At 46.9% G+C, this 20,046-nt stretch overlaps 1 protein-coding gene across 4 annotated transcripts in view; it reads left to right on the top strand.

Annotated features, from left to right (window-relative positions):
* The window catches only part of pkn1b (protein kinase N1b), a 52,366-nt gene that overhangs the window by 18,511 nt on the left and 13,809 nt on the right, over positions 1–20,046 (top strand). For 2 of the 4 annotated variants that reach the window (XM_082531025.1, XM_082531026.1), the window contains exons 3-5: positions 16,717–17,017; positions 18,050–18,195; positions 18,303–18,423. In XM_082531025.1, coding sequence (XP_082387151.1) covers positions 16,717–17,017; positions 18,050–18,195; positions 18,303–18,423 — 568 coding nt within the window. Of the gene's footprint in view, positions 1–10,991; positions 11,208–12,123; positions 12,474–16,716; positions 17,018–18,049; positions 18,196–18,302; positions 18,424–20,046 lie in introns of those variants that run through there. The other 2 variants (XM_082531024.1, XM_082531023.1) reach the window with 2 other exon arrangements.

Here is a 20,046-nt window from a genome sequence, read left to right as displayed (position 1 = left end):
CATGCACCCACCCGCCCACAACCCCGGCAACACACCAACCAGGACCCAAGCCCCCGAGGCCCGGCCCGGGCCCCAGCCCAGAGACGGAGCGCCCCCAGAACCTCACGCCCATCCCGGACCCACCCAGGGGCAGCCAGGTTGCCAGGTCAGTAACCCACGTCCGTCAGCACAGACCCTCCCCTAGCCCCGCTGCACGCAGCCGCGAGGAAACAGTCACCTGAGAGCCAACAGAGCCCCCAACCGGACATGACCGCTACCCCGGGTTGAGCCCCCCAAGGAAGATGCCTCCGGGGAACCCCCCGACGCCCTAAGCCTGTCCCTACCCCCTCACCAATCACAACAGTGAAGGCGGGACCAAACTATGACCCCCCACCCCCACTAGGTGATGGAGCTGATAAAAGGGGCCCAGAGCAATTGATCTAATGTGGTGGCAGTGTCATGGTCCGCGGCCCGGCGTCTGAGGTGCTGATGGGATGCCCACTCCCGTGGGCGTGGCCACTGACTCCACACCTGCATCCCATCCCAGGCGATCACCAGGTGGACCATTTAATCCTGCCCAGCCTGCTGCTCCACGCCAGTCCGTAGTCGTCCTTCAGCGGTAACGTACACCTGCGGGAAAGCCCTTATGTAAACCTATCCGTGTGAACTAACACTAACTCTGCCTTGTATACTCAGATCACAGCTCGGCGTGTTTGAGCCACCAGCCTGTCCACCTGCCTGTCCGGAATTTGGATCACAATCAGCCCCAGCCCCCTCGCCCTTTCTGGAGTTCCTCCCCACGGACCCTCACCCCTCCCTCCGGTTCCCTTGGCCCCGCTATCATCGTAAGACGCGTACACTACCTCCCCTCGTATGCTGCCGGTTTACCCGCACCCCAATAATCCTTTTTTCTTTTTCTGTTTCAGCCTCCCACGGTCCCGCTCTCGGCGTTTCCTGCGCGATTCTTCTCCCGGTCCCTCGGTTTCTCTGGTTCCGTGCGTTCTCTCCCTTCTACTCTCCCGGGACACTCTCAGTTATAATAAAGTTTATTTTTTCTCTCGTACCGCTGTGTGTGTGTTCTGCTCCTGGGTCCAGCTTGTGTGTGTTGAACTTCGGTTCTTGACAGTACGGACTGGCCAGTATGGACCCAGCAGAACCACTCCGTTCCGCCATTAATAAGCAGGGCGCTATTCTCGGTCGCCACGACCAGCAGCTTCAATCGCTCCAGGACCGCTACCAAGAGCTCAGTGACACTCGGGAACAGCTGCGAACCAAGCCGCCTGATCCCGTGCCCCACGGCGTTTCGCCTCCGCCTTTGGAGCCCTTCCACGGGGAGTTAGACCTGTGTGGGGGGTTCCTTTTTCAATGCTCCCTGTTCTTCAGCCGCACGCCACACGCCTTCCCCACGGATGCAGCTAAAATCTCCTATTTTGTGGGTTTATTACGGGGACGTGCTTTAACGTGGGCTGAGGCCTATTTAACATCTCACTCCATTCGTGATTGCGATTACGATGATTTCCTGGAGGAGTTCCGGGCTACGTTCTCCCCTCCGGTCTCGGAAGATGACGCCACACAGAAGTTGCTGGGGCTCCGTCAGGGGCGGCGCAGTATCGCGGAGTACCTAGTCGAGTTTCGTACCAGAGCGGTCGCCGTGGGTTGGCCCGATTCAGCTCTCCGTGGGGTTTTTTTACGGTCACTAACCGACCAGATGAAGGACCAACTAGCTTTTCACGAAGAGACTAAATCCTTCGAAGAATTGGCTTCCCTCGCCCGTAGGATCGATAGACGCCTGCGGGAGAGGGATGCCGAGCGGCGGCTTAAACCTATGGGCTCCGTATTGCGCCCCGGGATCAGTGTTTCTCCGCCCACGCCCACGGCTGCGTGTGCGCGCTCTCCGTCGCCTCCCCCGCCCGAACCCATGCAGATCGGACGCTCTCGGCTTTCTCCGGAGGAGAGGGAACGCCGATTTCGGGCTGGAGAATGCCTGTACTGTGGGAGGCCCGGTCACCGCATCGCTGTCTGCCCGGTCCGCCCAAACGACCCGGCCCACCGGTAAGTCCGGGGATACGGGTGGGCAGCACGTTAAGCACTACTAGACCCCGATTATTACTGTCCGTTACCCTCGTAACTAATAACCAGACCTTTACATGCTCCGCGCTGGTAGACTCCGGGGCGGAACAGAATCTTATGGATGAGAGACTGGCTAAGAAATTAGCTGTGTCCCTCACGCCACTCGAGCCGCCCATCCCTGCATCCACGTTGAATAATCAAGTGTTTGCTTATATCACCCACCAAACTGCACCTGTACAGTTAGTCACATCAGGGAATCACCAGGAGCAGCTTTCCTTTTTCACGTTTCCCGCTCCTGACACCCCGCTTATCTTAGGTTACCCCTGGCTACAGAAACATAACCCTCGCATCGATTGGGCCGGAAAGAGGATCGCGAGCTGGAGTGTGTTCTGTCTGGCGAACTGTTTGGGGTCGGCCGTTCCCTCCGCCTCAACGAAACGAAATTCAACCCCGCCACCCGCACCGGACCTCTCTTCCGTGCCCCCCGAATATCACGATCTTCAGCAGGTGTTCAGTAAGGACGAGGCGCTCTCACTACCTCCTCACCGTCCTTATGACTGTGCCATTGATTTACTCCCGGGAGCTTCGCTGCCCTCTAGCAGACTGTATAACCTGTCTCGCCCCGAAAGAGAAACCATGGAGAATTACATCCAAGAGTCGCTAGCGGCAGGACGAATCAGGCCGTCGTCCTCCCCTGTCGCTGCGGGTTTTTTCTTTGTGGGAAAGAAGGACGGGACGCTTCGCCCCTGCATCGATTACCGGGGTCTTAACGACATCACCATCAAGAATAAATATCCCCTCCCACTAATTAATTCTATTTTTGACTCACTCCAGGAAGCCACAGTCTTCACCAAGCTGGATCTGCGGAACGCCTATCACCTGGTTCGAATACGTGAGGGTGATGAGTGGAAGACCGCCTTCAACACCCCACTGGGGCATTTCGAATATCTGGTGATGCCGTTTGGACTAACCAACGCCCCGGCGGTTTTTCAAGCTCTAGTCAACGACGTGTTACGGGACTTCCTAAATGTGTTTGTTTTCGTATACCTAGATGACATTCTGATCTTTTCCAAAACACCCGAAGAACATCACATCCATGTGAGAAGCGTACTACAACGGCTGCTCGAAAACAGGTTGTACGTCAAGGCGGAAAAATGTGAGTTCCACGTTTCATCCATCTCCTTCTTGGGCTACATTCTAGCAGGTGGGCAGGTGAAGACCGACCCGGTGAAAGTCAAGGCAGTGTTGGAATGGCCGGTTCCGGAGTCACGGAAGAAGCTTCAGAGCTTCCTGGGGTTTGCGAACTTTTACCGCCGCTTCATCCGGAACTACAGCCAGGTGGCAGCGCCGCTCACCCAGCTCACCTCACCCAAAGTGCCCTTCACCTGGTCCCCTGAAGCCCACGCAGCCTTCGCTAAGTTAAAACGGTTATTCACTTCCACACCCATCCTAACCCACCCAGACGCTGCTAAGCAGTTTGTTGTAGAAGTTGACGCGTCTGATGCGGGAGTGGGAGCGGTTCTCTCCCAGCGGTCTGGGCCTCTGAATAAGCTCCGGCCATGCGCCTTCTTCTCACGCCGACTCACCCCCGCAGAGAAGAATTATGACATCGGCGACAGGGAACTGCTAGCCGTTAAACTCGCTTTAGAGGAATGGCGCCACTGGCTGGAGGGGGCCGCTCAGCCCTTCCTCATCTGGACAGACCATAAGAACCTCCTGTACCTGAGAACCGCCAAGAGGTTGAATCCACGCCAAGCTCGCTGGTCCCTATTCTTCGCCCGCTTCAACTTCACGCTCTCCTATCGTCCAGGATCGCGGAACACCAAGCCCGATGCGCTCTCCCGTCAGTACTCCTCCGACAGCGAAGCGACTCCCTCTGCCACCATCCTACCCGCCACCTGCGTGGTGGGCGCCCTCACCTGGGAGATAGAGGAGACCATTCGCCGAGCTCTCCCGGGAGACCCCGATCCAGGGACCGGACCACCCGGACGGCGCTTCGTTCCTGCTGCCGCCCGTGGAGCTGTCATCCACTGGATCCACACAGCACGATTCACGTGCCACCCAGGCGTGAACAGAACGACGCACCTCCTCAAGAAACATTTTTGGTGGAAAACGCTAATAAGGGACGTGAGGGACTATGTGTCTGCCTGTGCCGTCTGCGCCCGTAATAAGTCATCCACCCAGCGCCCCGCAGGCCAGCTCCACCCGCTCACTACACCCCACCGGCCCTGGTCTCACATCTCCCTCGACTTTGTTACCGGTCTCCCTGCCTCGTCCGGAAAGCGTGTCATTCTCACCGTTGTAGATCGGTTTTCCAAGGCCGCTCACTTCATCCCACTAGCCAAGCTGCCCTCAGCCGCTGAGACTGCCCAGTCGTTGGTTGCTAATGTGTTCAGGCTCCACGGAATCCCCTTGGAAATTGTCTCCGATCGAGGTCCCCAGTTCACCTCACAGGTGTGGAAGACCTTCTGTTCCGCTCTCGGCGCCAAGGTTAACCTAAGCTCCGGCTTCCACCCGCAATCCAACGGACAGACTGAACGTCTCAATCAAGAACTGGAGACTATGCTACGGTGCGTGGCCAGTCAAAACCCCTCCTCTTGGGTTACCTACCTGCCCTGGGTGGAGTACGCCCACAACACTCTAACCTCGTCCTCCACCGGTCTATCACCTTTCGAGGCGTCTCTCGGATATCAGCCTCCGCTCTTCCCTGAAGAGGACTTGACTCTCTCCGTCCCGTCGGCTCCACACCACCTTCGGCGCTGCCAACGTGTATGGCGCAGCGTTCGCAGCGCCCTCCTGCGTGCGAAGGAACGGCATGCGCACTACGCCGATCGTCGCCGCGCCCCAGCCCCTGACTACCAGCCGGGACAGAAGGTTTGGTTGGCTGCTGGGAACATCCCACTCCGGGGCACGTCCCGCAAACTAGCTCCCCGTTTCATCGGGCCATACGAGGTGGGCCGAGTCGTCAACCCAGTGGCGGTCAGGCTTCGGCTTCCAGCCTCCCGGCGTGTGCACCCCACGTTCCATGTGTCTCAGCTTAAACCAGTCCGCCTCAGCCCCCTGTGCCCTCCTTCCGCGCCCCCTCCTCCCGCCCGGCTCATCGGCGGCCATCCGGCCTATGCGGTCCGGCGTATCCTGGATGCGCGCCGGCGCGGGCGCGGCTGGCAGTATCTCGTGGATTGGGAGGGGTACGGCCCCGAGGACCGCCTCTGGGTCCCGCGCTCCTTCGTTCTGGACCCTCGCCTCATCTCTGCTTTCCATGCTTCTCTCCGCAGGCGGGGTCCCGGCCTGTCGCCTGGGGGCGACTCTTGAGGGGGGGGTACTGTCATGGTCCGCGGCCCGGCGTCTGAGGTGCTGATGGGATGCCCACTCCCGTGGGCGTGGCCACTGACTCCACACCTGCATCCCATCCCAGGCGATCACCAGGTGGACCATTTAATCCTGCCCAGCCTGCTGCTCCACGCCAGTCCGTAGTCGTCCTTCAGCGGTAACGTACACCTGCGGGAAAGCCCTTATGTAAACCTATCCGTGTGAACTAACACTAACTCTGCCTTGTATACTCAGATCACAGCTCGGCGTGTTTGAGCCACCAGCCTGTCCACCTGCCTGTCCGGAATTTGGATCACAATCAGCCCCAGCCCCCTCGCCCTTTCTGGAGTTCCTCCCCACGGACCCTCACCCCTCCCTCCGGTTCCCTTGGCCCCGCTATCATCGTAAGACGCGTACACTACCTCCCCTCGTATGCTGCCGGTTTACCCGCACCCCAATAATCCTTTTTTCTTTTTCTGTTTCAGCCTCCCACGGTCCCGCTCTCGGCGTTTCCTGCGCGATTCTTCTCCCGGTCCCTCGGTTTCTCTGGTTCCGTGCGTTCTCTCCCTTCTACTCTCCCGGGACACTCTCAGTTATAATAAAGTTTATTTTTTCTCTCGTACCGCTGTGTGTGTGTTCTGCTCCTGGGTCCAGCTTGTGTGTGTTGAACTTCGGTTCTTGACAGGCAGAGGCTGTGTCAAGACTAATGTAATCTAATAGATAATTTCTATATTGGTTAGAATTAAGATTATTTTTATTTTTCCAGTTCATGAGGACTGTTTTCTTGGCTATGCATAGGGCAGTGAAGATCATATGGGCTATATTCTTTTCTGAAGTGACATTATCTAAGCTGCCCAGTAGACACACTAAGGGGGAAGTTGGAATGTTACATTTTAGACACTTTGATAAGTCTTCACATATCTCGCGCCAAAACTTTTGCACTGGTGGACAGAACCAAAGAGCGTGGATGTAATTGTCTGGTGTATTGCCTTGACAGTGTGAGCAGTTGTTGGAAGATGTAAAGCCCATCTTGAACATCCGATGACCTGTATAGTGCACTCTATGAAGTATTTTGTATTGTATTAATTGCAGACTGGGATTTTTAATTAATTTAAAAGTTTTTAAGCAAATCTGAGACCAGAAGTTTTGGTCTAGGTTGACTGATAAATCTGCTTCCCACTTTGCAGTAGGAAGGGATATTGATTCATCTAATTTAGAAAGTGTTCTGTATATTTTAGATAATAATTTGGGGGATTTAAGAGTAAGAAAATGTGCCGCACTTAGTGGTGTTTGTAATTCAACTTGACTGAGGTTAAATTTCTAACAGAATCTAACAGCAGCTAACAGAATCTAACAGTGGCTAACAGAGGCAAAGACAGCATTAATAGAAATGTTAATAGAAATGTTCAGGATATCCTCAACTCATCTCAATATCACTTTCATCGGTCAGAAGTGAGCTTCACTGACTCATCTACTTGTATGGACTAATTACTAAACTAATTACTAAAGCGCAATTATTGTTTTTGCATATGAAACCGGAGGAGTTGTACTTACATCTTATGCCATCAGCTTGTCCTAGGTCACGGTTTCCTTCCACATATAGCTTTGCAAAAATTGCATAAAAAGCACTTGCAGCAACAAAAAAATAATATTCCAGAAACACGCTTTGCCGATCCGATCAGCTGTTCATAACACTTCCTATGTTGGAACAGAGGTCAGCGTGAACTATCACGTGTCCGCCATGACCTGCCCGAAACCGGAAGTGACGTCATTTTCGCAGAAATGTAGTTTTTTACCATCAAGGCCTTATAAGCCTATACTGGTGTTTTTTAAAAAATTATGTTTGACTTTATGACTTTCTGTGTCATTTCTGGGATGCTTAGAAGTCAAATTGCACTGCTGGAAATAGTTTATTTTGATGCACATGCTGTTTTCTTTGTAGATTTGCATTATAGGATTGTTTTTTGTTTTTTCTGCAGTATATAAAAATTGGTGTATTTCAAAAATAAAACTATGAAGATACTCAAAATAAATTTGCTGTGGTTGGAAACTATTTTGTGCAACTTTTTTGTATTTACAGTTTTAAGGGATAAGCCTCTTAAATTTCTCTAACTAGAAATATATGTTAAAAAAACAAAAACGATTTTCAATTTTTTTGTAGTTTATTGCACTTTTTTGCAATTTATGTAATTACTATGCACTTAATGCATACATATTATTAAAATTTGGGCTATCATGGTTGTATTGATGTATAGCAACCTGCTCCCAAAAATGGCACTACAGCATGTAAAAATATAATATAAGCTCTGGCGGACTTGGTTCTATGGTAGGTCTTAAAGGGTTAAATTGCGATGGGTAAGAAAACATAATTCAGTTGTCTGCAATCTGCAATGCATTGACAATTAATGATGCTATTTTGCACCCTGTTACTTTAATGTCTTAAAATGGCCAGGAATGTAATGTAGATGAATGCAGGATAAGTGTGTAAGTTGGGGGGGCTTGAGATTCCCCATTATTTCTGGTTCTCTCGTATTTATTACCACTTTATCCCCGTGCAATGCAAGAAAACAAAATGCAAGACAAAAGCTAAAATAAGCGATTGATCTGTTTGCTGTAGCTTTTGGTGGACAGAATGGCATCAGTCACATCAAAGATCATACCTAACTCTACTGCTCGGTAGTGAAACTAGGCTCACATAGGAGTCGGCTCAGTCTCGCTGACTGTAACAGTGTCCTCAAGTTAACTTTGAAGCCCAAAAGCAGACTTCCCTCTGATCTGCTGTGCCAACATCATGCAGAGCAACACTTCCTCCTCTTGGTACCCTCAACATCCAACTGACATGGTCCTTTACAGTGCTGTTTTATTCATTACCAATCAGTTACAGTACATTAGGCCTGTGTGTTTGTGGATGTCAGTCTTGGAAATGAGAGTTAATGTATCTTTGTGGTCGAGCTTGTTCAGTGTTTTCTGTTGGTATCCATTGCCTTGTTTTATCTGCTGGGCAGAAGTGTGTTTGTGTGTGTGTGTTTGTAAGTGCAGGGATTAATTGGAATTCTCTGTTTAGTCCACTTCTGCTCAGGTGAGGTTTATCACACTACAGACGTTCTTTAGAAATGGCCCACATCTGCACATAATAAAATTGACAACATGACCTTGCATTTCACTTTTAACCTTTATGAAAGAAAATGAATTTTCCTCAACTTCCAACAAGTCCCCCTTTCAGGGACAAAAACGCCTCCTCATGCAAAACGCGGCTTAGGGTTCATTTATTAAATTATTCATAACTTGATTCAGGTAAGAAAGTCCATTCCCAAGCCTCCTCATTACAATTGTTGCCTGTGAATTGCAGGTGTTTGTGAGCGAGTGAGTAATAAAATGAGTGCTCACAGAATGAAGCATTCCCTGACCGCCTGCACTTCCAACAAAATGGACCTAATCTGTATTTTTAACTCCAGATGAGTTAAGATGAGTTGACAGGCCATTAAAACTCAATCAAAGGGATAGCTTTCTGTCACCCACCGGCGTTACCGGGCAGCCTCTGTTACCAGAGATATGTGCACGATGGATGGACGGTAAGCTTAAGAGAGGTAGGAAAGAGGGAGCAACACTATTATTATTACAATAGGTATAAAGCAAAGAAAATACAGACAGGCCAAGACAGAAGGGGTTGGAGAGAGAGAGAGATGAAGATAGCAGTTGGGAGTTGTTTTGTTCCACACTTTGACCTATAGGCTTGTTTCATCTAGAAACAATTCCAACTGTAGCCGGTGGTCCTTGTTCTTGCTGGATGAGCAGCTGATTGATTGAAATCTGCCATGATGTGGTGGGAAAAACATAAGACTAGAAGATCCAGTGCTAGCCGGTTAGCAGTGACTTAACTTTAAAATAAAATCAAGGAGGACTAAACACTAGTATTTTAATTATGGATGGAATTCCTCTCTCAGATTCATAATCTCGTCCTATTATATCGCCATGGCAAAGTCTATGTGGAGTATTTTCTTATCTAATCAATTCACTGATGGAATGTAAAATTTATACAGTGTTTTAATCTCATTAAGCCAGGATGATGTTTTCGATGTCAGACTTTTGTCTGAGCATCTGTCTAAGGCCTCCAGTCCCTGGCAGTCCTTCAATTTGCCAGGGGTGCTAAGACTCCCCAGGCCAGTCGTGAGAAGATCAGCAGAGACAGTTGGATGAAAGGCAGGGTCCAGGTCACGGAAAAATACCCTGCTCTGAACACACTGTCATTGTTCAGAAAGGCTATGGATAACAAGCAGGTGTTGATCGTTGATGGAGGACAAGGTGCCAAACAAGGAAAAACTGAGTTAAACTGTTATTCTTTCATACAGATATTTGTGTCATCAAGTTTATCGATTCAAACTCATCAAGGGTCATGCTGAATACCAAGATAAAATTTTTATTTTTCTCAGTCTGGTTGCTGCTGCTGTTCACAGCCTTCTTTCACTCTCTAAACAGTGAGTACATGGTGGCAGGGGAGCAAGACTTCTGCTCAGGCAGTAAAAGCCTTAAAATTTGTCATGAGGTGTTTTTTCCTTTTGTAAAAAGTTGCTATAAACAGTTGTTAAAATGCTAAGTTAACAACAGTTAAAAAAAAATCGAGTTGAAAGCTTCCTGTTTTTACACAGTGGAGATCCAGTCTGCATCACAGATGCACAAGTGCAAGGGGACAGAGCCGGACTTCTGTAGAGCGATCTAAAAATAGCGGCCCGACTGGACATATTGTACGGAGAGAAGATTTTGAAGGAGTGCTGTATTGTGTTTTACAATAGAACAAAAAAACCTTGGGTTTCAGAGGGGTGTAGTACGAAGCAAGATGAATGGGTTAGCAAGTTATGCCGAGCTTTCTGTCACTCTCTTTTTATCTGGCGAAATCACTATGGTAACGGATGCTGAACATGAGTTAACCTGTTTGGTTAAAACTGCAAGTGCCACGTTTTCACTGATTCTCTTGTTTACAGCATGTTTTAAGTGCAGTGTAGATTATCTGCTGGGGGAATGGATTTTATATGGGCAACTTGAAACAAATTTCACTTTGATCTGCCAACAAAGTAAGACAATTTCCACATGTCCTTTATTAGGCTATGGGATGGTAACATTAATGTTTAAATATATATCCCGTTTAAAGTTTCAGAGCTCTTAGAAATGAACAGCAGCACAGAGAGTGAAAGTTCTTTACAGATTTTCATCAATATGTCGTCATAATAATCTCCGAAAAATCTCCGAGAGGTCTTCAGAGGTCAGAGGTCAAGTTTTGTGAAAATGTTAACTTGATAACTTGTGAAAGACGCCACCGAGGATTTTTAAATTCATATTATATGTATCTGTTAAAAATCTCAGACAAGTTTGAATCTTAGTGACTTTGACCTTAAGGTCAGAGGTCAAGAAAATCCTGTGAATGCAATAGCCAATGAAGGAAGTCACCAAGGATTTTCAAACTGGTACATTATGTGGATCTCCTTGGAGGCTGAGGGTTGGCACTGTTGACTGACAGTAATTTTATGTTTTAATTTTGAATCCAAATCAGATGAACTGACTGTAACTTTAAGAGCGAAGTGATATGATCTTAGTTCCTGATAATGTGGTCAGTACACTTTTAGCAGCTGCACACCCTGCGATTTCACAGACACAATGAGACACAGTTTTGTGTTGACAGGCTTCAAGATAGTTTGAGATCAGTTTGGAAATTTTCACTTTCATTGCTGTCGAATTAATGATGACATCTCAGCCATATCTGTAGAGGTGAGAGACAGCATGGATGCATGGGGGCTGTTATCTCCGCAGCTACCAGTCCACGCAAAACACCAGCCACTGAGAGTGACAGCTGCCCGGTAAGGAAATGTTTTATTACCCGCACACAGATATGTTTCACAGTGTGGATATCTGTTATCAGAACATTTCTAACTGCCTGTGCTTTGCATAGGTTGGCATAACTTCATCTTATTTCACTTCCTATTCCCCTTGCTGTAAAATGCGGGAATATGAAGAACTGGATGTGCTTTGGTGCCTCTTTAAATGCCACACTGTGTGTGCTTGTTGGTTCCCTTCTCGTGTCTCATGTTGTTGCAATGGTGGATACACGGTGGCCAGAGATGGCTATCTGCCGCACAGTGAGGGCTTGGAAGGTCAGTGCCACTGCGCTGCTGAGCATCTGAGTCAGATAAACCCATGACCTGCTTGTCTCTCGCTGGCAGGAAGAGTACAGAAGTCAGGCAGCAGTGAGACCATCTATTGCCCTCAGGAACAGCCGCGATCAGTCAGTGCTGCTGATGTGCGATCACTGCTTGTTCGTGTATGGGAAGTGACTGCTCAGCATTTTTTGTGCCATCTTCAAATAGACTTGCAGGCAAAGTCCATCTCCGTGCACAGGTTTTTAATATCCATGGCTTAGTGTTCAAGTGAGAAGAGTTTGTTTGCTTCAGCCTTTATCCCAGGGAATGCAGATCCATCAGCTTGTCCTTTGACACATCCCTACTCACTTAGAGGTTTATTTTCTTAATCCAACACTTTTTCTGACAGTGTCTTATTATCTATGCAGAAATTCTGACCTGGATGCATAAAATCTGTGTGTGTATCATAGTTCCATATTCACGAATATGCCAAAAATACACAAGAACTTGCTTTGGTAGTAGACTCTATCACAACAGCCTGTCTCTCAGCTATGGGGACTCGGTAGCAGGAAGCAGAGTGACTGTGAGCTCTCTCAGTTACAAAACCACTTAAATGTGTGTGTGTGTACAGAGTGCATGACGCCTCAGTCTCTATCTGGCAAAGAGCAGAACAGGAAGCAGCGAGGTGGGGCTCGGTCTATGCCGTTCTTTCTTCCTCTCCTCCACCTTGTTCACTCGCTCCAGATTTAGCCTGGCTTTTGATTCCTGGCGGGAAGGACATCCTGGATTTGGGGGAGGCAGGAGTAGGACTTTGTGTTGTCTGATTGGTGCTGCTGTCAGTGCTGGGTGTGTGTATGTGTGTGTGTGTGGTGGCCCAAGAGCAAAGCCGGAGGGAGGCCAAAGATGGCCAGTGAGGACTGTGCATTGGAAGACCTGCCACGGGATCAGTTGATTGATAGCCCCGAGCAGGGTGATCCAGAGTCTTCGGTAGGCCACTGTGGCCGGAGCAGGCCTCAACACCGCCGCTTTCTTTCCCTGCGTTACTGTGGCCCTTCTCTTTTCTGTCAGTTTCCTCGTTCATTTCCTGTAAAAACATCTACTGTCTCACAGCGAATCACTTGTGAATTTTGACTGCTGTCCACTGTTATGATTTCACCCTGCTGCCTGATTTGTCTTATACCTCACTCCAGAGGTTCTTTGTTGTAAAACACCAGGGATTAAGTTGTATTGTGTCGAGCAGGACTACGTCAGAGTGCAAACTCTCCCTTCCTGCAGTTCATGGTTGCTCCGCTTTCTTTTCTGCCATGAATGGCCGCTGCTGGCGCGCTCATGCTGTTCAGGTCTGCCACATCATCAGCGATGTTAATAATATACAGCAGTATGCATCCATCGTACATGCCTACTTCTGTATACGTGTATAAAAATAGTGCGTCTGTTGTTCTTCTAGACCAAGCAAGATAACATAGTTGACCTTTTTCAACAACAAGTGAGACACGCTCAGTTTGATTGCTTCAGAGCTGTGCAGTGACGTAACATTGCATTAAATCTGCAGTTAAAATCCCACAAGCCCTCGGCCTGTGCCATGTGGTTTGGTTGTCGTGCATTGTGTTGCCGATGGATTATGGCCTAATGAGAACAGTGCTGTAGCCGTAGCCTGTGTGTGGCTGGATGGACACGGAGACCTAAGCGGCTGTAATCAGATCTGCTAAGCTGGATAGCTGGCTGCACAGTGCAGGGAAAGGCCCTGAGCAGCTCGTCTTTTAACTCCAGCACAGTGGAGCTGAGAGCCCTCAGATGTTACAACAGTTTTTAAAGAATTCACTTAGTTTTATCTCGGTTTTGCTGTTTAAAAATGTTTTGTTTCATTTTTAGTGTCATCAGGTTTTATTTGGTTTTATGGGCTGCATCTATAAAGGGTAAGATAATGATGGTTATCTCATGATGGTTGCATTGACAAATTTGACCAAATTGCCAAAGACGTTTCCTGTAGTTTGAGTTTGCTGGAGATTATCTGACGTTCAGGAGCGGAGCCACACCACAAAACGCTTCACTTCCTGTTGTATGCCTTTAAATGCTTACTTTCCGCTTTCTTCATGTTGGCAGAGGAGGGTTCAGTTAGTATCTCTGAACTTTTTTCCAGCCAACTTCTCCTATTTTTAAAGTCTACTGTGGATGCATCAGTGCCCATTCCCATCTGCTGCCATAAAGGTTTAGCTCCACGGATTCACAGGTTCCTTCTGTCTACCTTCCATGCTCAGCCGTTGGTACACATAGAAGTTCTTCCCCATCAAATGACTCTCGCCTGCTGTCTCCAGTTAACTTCCAGTCGCCTGTTCATCATCATCATACTGAGTTCGAAATATGAGAGAAATCAACCGGCTTAAATCAGTTTAAAGGCAGAGGTCAAACTCTTCTTTGGAGCCGCGTTGATGAAGGTGTAGCCTGTAACAACTGATACAGCTGTTGTTAACAACTTTTAAATTAATCCATGCACATAATTTAAAAGAGCAGGTTAATCATGCTTTCCCTTATTTTCTGTCAAGCGTATATGTTTTTTAAATGAACAATGCCTATGTTAAGCTCCCATGTTAAAATGTCCAACTTCAGTAATGAAATAAGCATTTTTATAGGTTTACTTTGGTGGAAGAAATAGAAATGCCTGCTAGAAATTCTTTTAAATCTGTATAGCCAATTAGCTGCAAATTATTATTATTATTGGTAACTCATACATTACAGCCACCTTGTTAAATTAAGGCTGTCTGTTAACATTACAGATGTGCAGGCCTGATAATATTTGTTGCCTAGCTCTTAGCTAGCTTTTCATTTTAGCCATAGCCACTAGGTTAATCGTAACTTAGCGGCTAACGTGGTACCGGGTATTTGCTAAGAGTTAAAAAGCTAATGAGAACATTTGTGGCAGCCAGGTAAACGTTTATGATAACTGTTTAATATTTCTGGGTTGTTTAAAAGTTGTTTTAAACAACTTAAGCTTTAGCTTTATTGACCTCCTCATAGAGTGTTGTTCTGTGCTGTGAACATCTACTACAGCTATGTGTTCAGCTGCTAGCTAGGGTTAGGGCTGTGTGCCTGTCTGTCTGCAGGGTTTTTTAGTAAAACTCAGTGTCACCCATAGCTGTTGTTGCCTTTCGGAACAGCTTTAACAAAATTATGTTAAAAATAGTAGAGATTTCTCACGTGACATCATGCACACGAGTTGCTTACCATACTGGACATGATATTTTGAGGTAAAAATATGTATTTCTTAACTGATTGGCGAATGTGTCCTTGAGGCTGCTAGTTATCACTAGATGAAATTGGTCACAAAGAGGGTCCTCCACCAAAAGCATCCTTATGATTGCCTTGGTCAGTATCAGATTGGCATGGTTGCCAGCAGTTTGGATAGAAGTTGTCAACATGACTGCAAATACTTGCTGAGAGAAACTGAGAGAAACACAGTTACTTGAGAAACTGTGACACAAACCAGAAATGGAGAATATTTGTCTTCTAAGTAACAATTGTGCAGCCAGTACTGGAAGGTGCATCTTTTACTGTGCCAGCAAACATTTTCCGTTTCCGTTTTGTGTCACACTTTTCACAGTTTCACTACTGCTTGGAGAATAGCTGGTAAGTGCTTGTAGAAAAGTTAGTGTGTTCAAACTGTGAGTGACCACAGCAGTCTGCTACCGATCAAAGCAATCACAGCTGGTTGGAGATACACAGTTTTCCCTAGTTACCAGTGGTTGTCAGGAGGTCACTGACTGCTCTCTATATCTGTTTTCCTGAGGCTTTAGCAAAGGATTTCCCATCAAGGTCCTGCAAACACTCAGCAACTGGTTGTTGGAATATTCATTTTCCCCTTACGACTGGTTGCCAAATGGTTACTGACTGGTTTCAAGGTCTTAATCACGTGACCCTACATTGCCATCATGGTTGTCAAACATCCAGAATGGCAGAAGAGTTAATGTCAGATGGCTAGCAATCACATATCTGCAAAACGTCAGTCTAAATTCCTGCGTGGTTAATTGTACAGTCCATTCAAGAAGTTTTTAGTTTGATTTTGTGAGTGAAACTGTTACTTTGTACTATTCCTAGCTAATATTAGCAGGTATCTGATTGTGTATTGCTCACGCATAATCTATGGATGCAGTTTGGTAACCAAGCTTGTTAGCATTAGCTGCTAATGTAACGTGTAACACAGGAGGGTCCAACTCCAGTCCTCAAGTGCCGGTGTCCTGCAGGTTTTAGATGTGTCCTTGATCCAACACAGCTGATTTAAATGGCTAAACTACCTCTTCAACATGTCTTGAAGTTCTGCAGAGGCCTGGTAATGAACTAATCATTTGAGTCAGGTGTGTTGACCCAAGGTGATATCTAAAACCTGCAGGACACCAGCCCTTGAGGCCTGGAGTTGGACACCCCTGATCTTCCTCCTTTCTTTTACATCTTATTGTATTCTCTTCTGATCAACACAGTCCGTCCACCTTTTGTTCAGACTTTCTGTTTGAAACACACAGAAAGTTGGCTTGCAGAAAAAAGCTTGTTTCTGACATAGGATTAACTGCTGGGCTGCACCAAGGTCCAGTATAAGAAAAATAAGGATGATTATTAACTGTTAATCATGTAAAACTGTTTTATTAGCGACCAAGAAAAAAAAATGATGCTGGAAATAAGCTCAAATTAAACTCTTGTGCATCTGGTGATATTCTGTTTTCTCCTCTACTAAATATTGCATCTCATGTATGCTTACTATTATGTTTGCTTACTAGTGACCAATCCAGAAGGAGACCCTGATTGATTTTAGTTTGCATTGTTGCTGTTCTAATCTTCTGTAATCTGGTTAGTGTTGATCAGCAGGAGAGCTGATGTGAGCACTCAGCTCTTTACACACTTAAGTGCTGCCTCTGCTTTGATGCTGCTTCACCACGTCAGCTTGGCAGGTGTCAAATGTTGACGATTCTCTCACAGACGTACAGTTTTTCTCTCCTTTTATCCTGCAGTGCTTCATTTTGTCAAATATGTGCAGGGTGACTGTTTCCAGCTTTTACTGTCATAACCTCAGCTTTGCTCCGTCACCCTGCAAATCAGTTTCTTAGGTCAAACTGAATAATCCTTCTCATAAACAGCAACCTAAATATAGAACCTTTTTTCATGTTCTTGTGGGAAATCACCTTTCCCTTCTCTTTAGGCTCTTTAACAATAACAACCATCTCCTTTTTTTTCCCTTTTTCAGAGTGACACAGACAGGCTGTCAGTGCTCCAGCAGCTCGGTCTGGACCAAAACTCAGACTTTTCAGACTCCAGTGTGCAGCAGCGGCTGGATGAGCACCGCGAGAAGATCCGCAGAGAGATCCGCAAGGAGCTGAAGATCAAGGAGGGTGCAGAGAATCTGCGCAGGGCCACTACCGACAAGAGGAATGCCCAGCAGGTGGACTCACAGCTCCGCAGCTCCAAGCGGAAGCTTGAGTCACTCCAGGCTCAGCTTCAAGAGCTGGATGCTCACATTGTGGTCAAAGGCCATGAAGAAAACAAAGGTACAGTGCTTTACTGTATCTGATTTGGAGCATACATCACATGTTGCCTGTGCTGCTGGAGGCCTTTTTGTGTTTCCTCCTTTTAGATAACACTGAGATGTTAATAAGGCACGCTGGAGCTTTGAGTTAAATGCTTTAACATACCAACATGCTCATAGTATCAGTGCTAATGTTTAGCAGGTAAATTGTTTGGCACCAGGGGTTCCATTCCTGTTTTATCAAATCAGCACCTTTCCATACTCATATTTCCACATGGTGCCTAACGATTATAAAACAGTTGTGAAACTAAACTAAGAAATGAACAACACCTTAATCGAGCTCCAGAACTGTAGTTATGATGTGATGATAACATAAGCCTGAGTAATGTACCGTTTCAGCTATAAGGTGCATTACTCAGCTTTAGGTTTTTTTTCCTAAAAAAAGGTCAGGAATTAAAAAAAAGTCTGTTAGCTTTAGCTGATTCCTGCTACTAGATTTATGCTTCATAAAACATTGGAAGGAGCCAGGAAAGGTGGTTCGGGCATCTGACAAGGATGCCTACTGGGCGCCTCCTGGGTGAGGTGTATGTCCCACCTGGAGGAGGCCCCGGGGGAGACCCAGGACACGCTGGAGGGATTATATCTCTCTGCTGGCCTGGGAACACCTTGGTGTTATCCCCGGACAAGCTAGAGGAGTAGACCGGGAGAGGAAGGTCTGGGCTTGTCTGCTTAGGCTGCTGTCCCCACGACCCGGCCCCGGATAAGCGGAAGAAGATGGATGGATGGAAAATACCGATCTGAAAGTGTCTTTATATATAAACTTTACTCACTTGTAACTGAAACCTGATGCCTCCTTAGGCAGGAAATATGTAAAAACATATAAATGTCTTGTGTGTTGGCCTTTTATGGAGTAAAACAAGTAAAAAACAAACAACCAAAAGAAAACCTACACACAGTTTTTAGCTTCATGTCCGACCATTTGACAAAAGTGATGTTTGAAAGACTGCATCAGAAGCAACCTGACCTCCTAAGCCGACTCTCTTTCTGTTACCAGATTCAAATAAGTCTCCAGGACCCGTCAACCAGACGTCCACCAATCAGCACCGCATAGCTGCTTTGGAGCGGCAGCTGAACATTGAGCTGAAAGTCAAACAGGGAGCAGAGAACATGATTCCAATATATTCCAGTGGCGGTACCAAGGTAACTGAACTAGCACAACCACCAGCAAAAAGTCTTACTCACTATGTTTACTGTCACCTGCACCTTCCGGTGTTCAACCTGTGACATGATCTCTTGTCACTTTTCAGGACAAGAAGCTTCTCCAGACTGCTCAGCAGATGCTGCAGGACAGCAAGACAAAGATCGACATCATCCGCATGCAGATCCGAAAGGCCATGCAGGCAACGGAGCAGTCTGAGGACAACCAAAGTACCTATCGTGCTTTTGTCTCATCTTTCAGTTCCTCCTTTACTCCACCTGTCAGTCTTTCAGCTTATAAACACTGCATATTTTATGATGCGGGCGGATCAATTCTTGGTTCAGAACTTCACAGCGTATAGTCTTCCAGTCAAAAACACACACTCATACGCGCGCACACACAAGCGCAGTGTCCATTACAGCCCCCTCACTCTCTCAGGTTAGAGTCTTATTGATGTTCCTGCATCCCCTTGATGTTGCCCAACAACTAAAAGCCATGGCTCATTTAACAGAGGTTAGAGAGCAGGCCGGGCAGATGCGGGGAGCCAGGAAGGGAGTGAGCCTGAAAGGACTGAGTCAGAGATGACAACAGAGCGAAGCGCTGGGAAGGAAGGAGTGAGAGATGAAAGAGAATAAGCAGGCAGGATAAAACAAAGCTCAGATCAGCAGCGACGCTAGATAGGACACCAAGCTCGCTGACTTAGACACACACTTCGATTGGGGAGATGTTTTTTGTTTTGGTCTGTGCCACTTTTCTTCCAGCGTGTTGCTTCTTCAGCTTTTTTTAAAACTGCCAAGTTTGCCATTTTTATGTTAACGCGGATCACATGACTGTTGGTGCATAAATGCAGTCACTCTTGAGGGTATTACCCAACTTTCCAGTTCCTCTCAGCTCCGTGGAAGTCTTTGCATTTAAGCTTTAATGTTTATTTTACACGCTCACTCACAAGGACCTGCGCACAATGTACCCAGCGTGTCAGACGAGCTAGCTGACACGGTGGAGCGTTTACTGGCGCCAGAAATGAGTCAGATGTTTCTCCACAAGTCGGCAGCGACCTCAACCAGAGATAAAAGAGGCTTTAAATGAGGCAGACAAAAACACAATGTCAAATGAGTACTACGATACTACAGAACCTTTCTCTTGGAAAAACTTTCTGTACCGCTGTGACACATGAGACAAAATTATCAAATGTTACGTGTCTGTGGGGGGTATCTGCAATCTCATGAGCCTTTCACCTCAGATATTTCCACAGTAGTTTTGTGGGATTAAGGTCAGGACTTTAAGCAAACTTTAGTAGAGCAACTTGTGTGTTTAGAGATTGTTGTCTTACTGGCTGAGAAATCCATTTTGCTCTCATTCATCCACACAGCATTGTTTAAACAGCCTTCATCTAAATGAGCTGCAGATCAAATGATCTAAAGATCATTTAGCCTTCATTCAAGCAAGCTAGCATGGTTCCTTAATGAGAGTAGTGCTTTGTGCTTGCAGACCTGCAATGCACGCTGTTCGTGTTCAGTGATGATGATGGTGGCCTCATAAACGTGACAGATGTCTTTTATCCTCTTGGAAGCTACCCAGGCCTTAACACTCCTGGCTAATTAGCTAATCATTGCTAACTGACCGGTTTGCAGATTGTGGAGAGTTACAGTGCTCTTACACACATTCTTACATCTGACTGGTGAGGATCAAATTCGTGAGATATGCTTCTGTAACCGTCTCCAGCTTGATGAGGATCAACAGCCTGTTCTTTAAAACCCCACCACAGAGGTTTAAGCCTGGGGTGACCAAGTGTAAAACATCTTTTGTTTGTTTTATGTCTTTAATTAGATTTCTCCTGCAAATTTTGATTTGTG

Source organism: Aulonocara stuartgranti (assembly GCF_965226115.1).
Source record: "Aulonocara stuartgranti genome assembly, chromosome: 4".
In the NCBI taxonomy this organism is placed as follows: Eukaryota; Metazoa; Chordata; class Actinopteri; order Cichliformes; family Cichlidae; genus Aulonocara; species Aulonocara stuartgranti.
This window is presented reverse-complemented; position numbering and strand designations above follow the sequence as displayed.